Genomic DNA, 5,292 nt, shown 5'->3' with positions numbered 1-5,292 from the left:
AGTAGGTAGGAGATGGGGGTGGGGCTTGAGGTGGGAGGAGGGGATAGGTGGGAGGAAGGACAGGATAGGGAGGCGGGGACGAGCTGGGCTGGTTTTGGGATGCAGTAGGGGAGGGGAGATTTTGAAGCTTGTGAAGTCCACATTGATACCATTGGGCTGCAGGGTTCCCAAGCAGAATATGAGTTGCTGTTCCTGCAACCTTCGGGTAGCATCGTTGTGACATTGCAGGAGGCCCAGGATGGACATGTCGTCTGAGGAATGGGAAGGGGAGTTGAAATGGTTTGCGACTGGGAGGTTCAGTTGTTGAGTGCGAACCGAGCGTAGGTGTTCTTGCAAAGCGGTCCCCAGGCCTCTGCTTGGTTTCCCCGATGTAGAGGAGGCCACAACGGGAACAGCGGATGCAGTATACCACATTAGCATATGTGCAGGTGAACATCTGCTTGATGTGGAAAGTCTTCTTGGGACCTGGGATGGGGGTGAGGGGGAAGGTGTAGGGGCAGGTGTAGCACTTCCTGCGGTTGCAGGGAAAAGTACCAGGTGTGGTGGGGCTGGAGGGGAGTGTGGAGCGGACAAGGGAGTCACGGAGAGATTTGTCGCTCCGGAAAGCAGCTAAGGGTGGGGAGGGAAAAATGTCTTTGGTGGTGGGGTCGGATTGCAGATGGCGGAAGTGTCGGAGGATGATGCGTTGGATCTGGAGGTTGGTGGAGTGGTACGTGAGAACGAGGGGGACTCTGTTTTGGTTGTTATTGCGGGGAAGGGGTGTGAGGGATGAGTTGCAGGAAATGCAGGAGACATGGTCAAGGGCATTCTCGACCACTGAGGGGGGGGATTTTGCGGTCTTTGAAAAACGAGGACATCTGAGATGTACGGGAGTGGAATGCCTCATCCTGGGAGCAGATGCGGCGGAGGCGAAGGAATTGGGAATAGGAGATGGCATTTTTGCAGGAAGATGGATGGGAGGAGGTGTATTCTAGGTAGCTGTGGGAGTTGGTGGGCTTGAAATGGACATCGGTTTCTGGGTGGTTGCCAGAGATGCAGCTTTGCAGAACACCTACGCTCGGTTCACACTAAACAACTGCACCTCCCAGTCGCAAACCATTTCAACTCCCCCTCCCATTCCTCAGACGACATGTCCATCCTGGGCCTCCTGCAGTGCCACAATGATGCCACCCGAAGGTTGCAGGAACAGCAACTCATATTCTGCTTGGGAAGTCTGCAGCCCAATGGTATCAATGTGGACTTCACAAGCTTCAAAATCTCCCCTCCCCCTACTGCATCCCAAAACCAGCCCAGCTCGTCCCCGCCTCCCTATCCTGTCCTTCCTCCCACCTATCCCCTCCTCCCAACTCAAGCCCCACCCCCATCTCCTACCTACTAACCTCATCCCGCCCCCTTGACCTGTCCATCCTCCCTGGACTGACCTATCTCCTCCCTACCTCCCCACCTACACTCACCTTTACTGGCTCCATCCCCTCCTCTTTGACCTGTCTGTCTCCTCTCCACCTATCTTCTCCTCTATCCATCTTCTATCTGCCTCCCCCTCTCTCCCTATTTATTTCAGAACCCCCTTCCCCTCCCCCATTTCTGAAGAAGGGTCTAGGCCTGAAACATCAGCCTTTCTGCTCCTCTGATGCTGCTTGGCCTGCTGTGTTCATCCAGATCTACACCTTGTTATCTCAGAACCTCTGACACACCTGTTTATATCTGTCAGCCAGAGCTCCCTGATTGGACCAGATTAACAACCCCAATCAGGGAACTCATATTCTATAAGGTCCACCTGGTTGACCTTATTATAACCATAACAATCATTGTTTCACCTGAAAGGACATCTACTGGCCATGGACTGTCAGGCGAGAGGAGGTTTAAAGGCAAGTGTTGCATCTCCTGCACTTGCATGGATATGTGCCATAGAAAGGGGAGGGGGGATATTGAGGTATTTAAAGAATAACCACGAGGAATGGACCATTCAGAATGTTGAAAAGGAAGTGGCATTGCACTGGAAGTGCCACAAATTATGGAAGAGTTCTGATGCAAGGTAATCAAATTGAAATATTCTCTCTCCACTTATGCTACCTGATTGCTGAGTAGTTCTAGCACTTTTTTTTATTGTCACTGCTTTATTGTTCTTTTGAAAAGAACAGATGTTGTTGCTGTTGTCACAAAAACAGAAATTGCTCAAGAAACTCAACAGGCCTGCCAGCTTGTGTGGAGAGAAAATATTTCAGGTCCAATGACCCTATTCAGAACTGTTGAATTAAAATAACCCATTTAATTTGTGGAAGATGGTGGCATGGGGTAATGTCGGTGGTAAGACAGTGGTAAAAAGCTGTACATAATTTGAACAATTCTTCCTTGTGTTTATGTATCTTCATGCTATAAGAAATTTTGTGGTAATAATCATTTTCCTTAATTATTCCACTATTTTTAAAGTATACAGAATACCACTAATGTACAGGGCTGCATATAATCATATGCACTAGTTTTACTACACTCCATGAAGTCAAACAGTTCTGAACAATTAGACTCCTGTTCCTACTGTTAAATATAAAACAGCCAACCAAATTTCATGCTTTCAAGAAATTCATAAGGAAAAACAGCTAGAAAAATATATAACGTAAATACTGTTTTGAGGGTGCAGTTGAAACATTCAGTAAAATGCTAGTGTAGTATGCACTAAACTGGCCAGATAATACAGATTCCAGTAACAATATTTAAAGAAGTCAGTAGATCCAAGGTTTGGAAAAACATGTTAAGCAAACCATTGCCTCTCATTTTGATTAAAATTAACATAATAAGCAACAAAATAACTGTCTGTTTCAGGTTCGTGATTCTTGTGCTACAGCCTTGGGATACCTAAGTTTTAATCGAACTGGCCATCGTCGCCTGCTCAAGGAGTGCAGGGATCAGCCAGAACTGTATGACCTTTTAATAGCTAACATATGCAAAGATGGCAAAATCAGTAAAGAATTTACAGATGAATTCCATGTGCAAAAACTACTTGGCCTGCCTTTAGAGAGGTATGAAAACATAGACTGAAGAAAAAGTATTACAAATTCTGCAAATGCCCTTTAATATATTTTAACCAACATCAGTGATCTTGAAATGAACTATTTTTGTTTGTTTTTAAACCAGACTAGAATTAAGCGAAGGCCATCTGACGATGGTTCAACCAGAGCAGAAAGGTAAATAAATAGAACCTATGAATTCAACAGTGATTTTAATAAGATAATTCACATATCTATTGAAATGCTAGGAAACAAATTCATAATCACACATTAGTTATAGCACAAAAGGAGATCATTCAGCCTGTCATCTCTGTGCTGTCTCTGATGGAGAAATTTATCCAGTTCTATTCCACTTCCTCCTCCTCGTAGCCTTCCATTCTTTCTTTTTAGCTTGTAATCCAATTCCATCTTGAATATCTCAATTGAACTTGTCTCTACTACATTCTCAGGCAGTGCATTCCAGATGCTAACTAATTACTGCTTAAAGATGTTTTGCTTGTATCATCATTGCTTCTTTTGCTGATACATTATATCTGCATCTTCTGATTCTCGATTCTTCTCACAAATGTTTTTCCGCTATCCAGACGCATCATGATTTTGAATATTTCTGTCAAGTTTCATCTCAACCTTTTCTTCCCTGAACAATAGAGTCCCAACTTCACCAGTTTATGTGAATTTCCTCATCCTTGGAACCTTCTCTTCAATATTTCTGAACCTACCCTTGTATCCTTCTTAAAATATACCTAAAACTGGACACAAAACTCCAATTGAGCGCTCACCTGCATTTTGTATAAGTTTAACACAATTTCCTTGTTTTTGTACTTCATGTCCTATTAATAAATTCTTCTTCATTTTAATTTTTGTATCTTTTGTCATTCAGGGAACTCTGGATTTGTTTCCATATCCTTCATAGGAATAAGCCTTGACCATGCCTAATTTATTACTTGTTTAAAGATAGCCCGTTGTTCAGTTACGGTGTTGCCTGCCAAACTCTGATTCCAATTCTTACCCCAATGAAATTGGCTTACATTGGATTATTCCCTGTCCTTTTCCATAGCTAGCTCTAACCTTCTGATACTGGGAAATTTATAAATTATGTAAGCATAGTTGTGATGAAATGTTAACACAAATTTGCATCTGGATTTTTCGGTGGATTTAATTTTTCATAGCACAATTCAAAGAAGAACAAAAAGTTTTCTTGATACCCAAGCCAACCTTTCACATTTCAACATATAATTAAAAACAAAATTGCTGATTATTTTTCTTACTTCTAATACTAGAATAATTACTGTCTTTGCCGCGATAATACTAAGCATTTTTTAATATAACATACCATATAATTGCAAGTTTGTCATTAAAATATTAAATGATTTAATTAATTTAAACTCTTCGTTTAATCATAGTGAGATTAAAAACAGCAAGTTCTCCGAAGGAACAGAAGAAAACGATGACTTCACGATTAAAATCTGCTCCCAGATAAAAATGCCTGGGATTGCTGAACCTCAGAACAAGATATAATTTGCTGGTCCTACAACAAAACAAGCCTTCAAAATGGAATGACAGGAAAAGCATTCAAATGTACCTATCATGCAATTTATTCTTGCTTTAGGATCCAAACAGAATGTCAAACTTGTTTCAGTTTACTCAGCAGCAAAGTCCACGAGAAGCTTTCAGCATATTTTCATTTTAAAATCGAAAATGATGTTGGGCAAATGATAGCATATTGTTATGTGTTTTCTTACAATATGTTACAATCTTCCTTTGCCAATTAAAGTACTAAACCACAAACTTTTCTATTACGTTTCTTTGGTGATTGATAGTGCCTGGGATGCTCAAGTAACAGAGTATATCAGAGTCTCAACACTGTGGCCACAACTTTTAGCTGTGTAGCTGCCTCTGGTTCAGTAATGGAGCCATACTTATAGTTCCTCTTGGGCTACATCAAAACTTGAAATTGGAACTGCAAGGGTAAGCTAAGCACAAAGGGAGGAAGAGATAGATCCTAGTTGATGGCCCTACATCAAGGGCCTTCAGGGACTACTTCTTCTGCCTTTGCCTCAGTAAGGATTGATGTCTGAAGCAGCCATGTTTCACCATGAAGGTGGCAGATGAACTTCGCCACATCATACAATGCAATCATAAAACAGGATGAGGATTAAGGGAGTGATTTCTAAATTTCTATGCCAGAAGATCTTTCGAGAAAGGAGAAGGTGACATTAACAACATTTCACTGTCTACTGCCAATCAACTCACCAAGTAGGTTGCAGAGGCCCTGTAGAGTAAAGGG

At 42.1% G+C, this 5,292-nt stretch overlaps 1 protein-coding gene across 1 annotated transcript in view; it reads left to right on the top strand.

Moving 5' to 3' along the window:
• ankar (ankyrin and armadillo repeat containing) overlaps positions 1-4,563 on the top strand; it is a 113,187-nt gene extending 108,624 nt beyond the window's left edge. The window contains 3 exon segments of the mRNA XM_048598739.1: positions 2,821-3,017; positions 3,133-3,182; positions 4,409-4,563. Coding sequence (XP_048454696.1) covers positions 2,821-3,017; positions 3,133-3,182; positions 4,409-4,485 — 324 coding nt within the window. The 3' untranslated portion in view covers positions 4,486-4,563.
• The last annotated feature ends 729 nt before the right edge of the window (positions 4,564-5,292 follow it).

This window comes from Rhincodon typus, chromosome 7 (genome assembly GCF_021869965.1).
Source record: "Rhincodon typus isolate 14 chromosome 7, sRhiTyp1.1, whole genome shotgun sequence".
NCBI classification, from domain to species: domain Eukaryota; kingdom Metazoa; phylum Chordata; class Chondrichthyes; order Orectolobiformes; family Rhincodontidae; genus Rhincodon; species Rhincodon typus.
The sequence above is the reverse complement of the archived record's forward strand: the minus strand, read 5'-3'. Positions and strand labels throughout refer to the sequence as shown.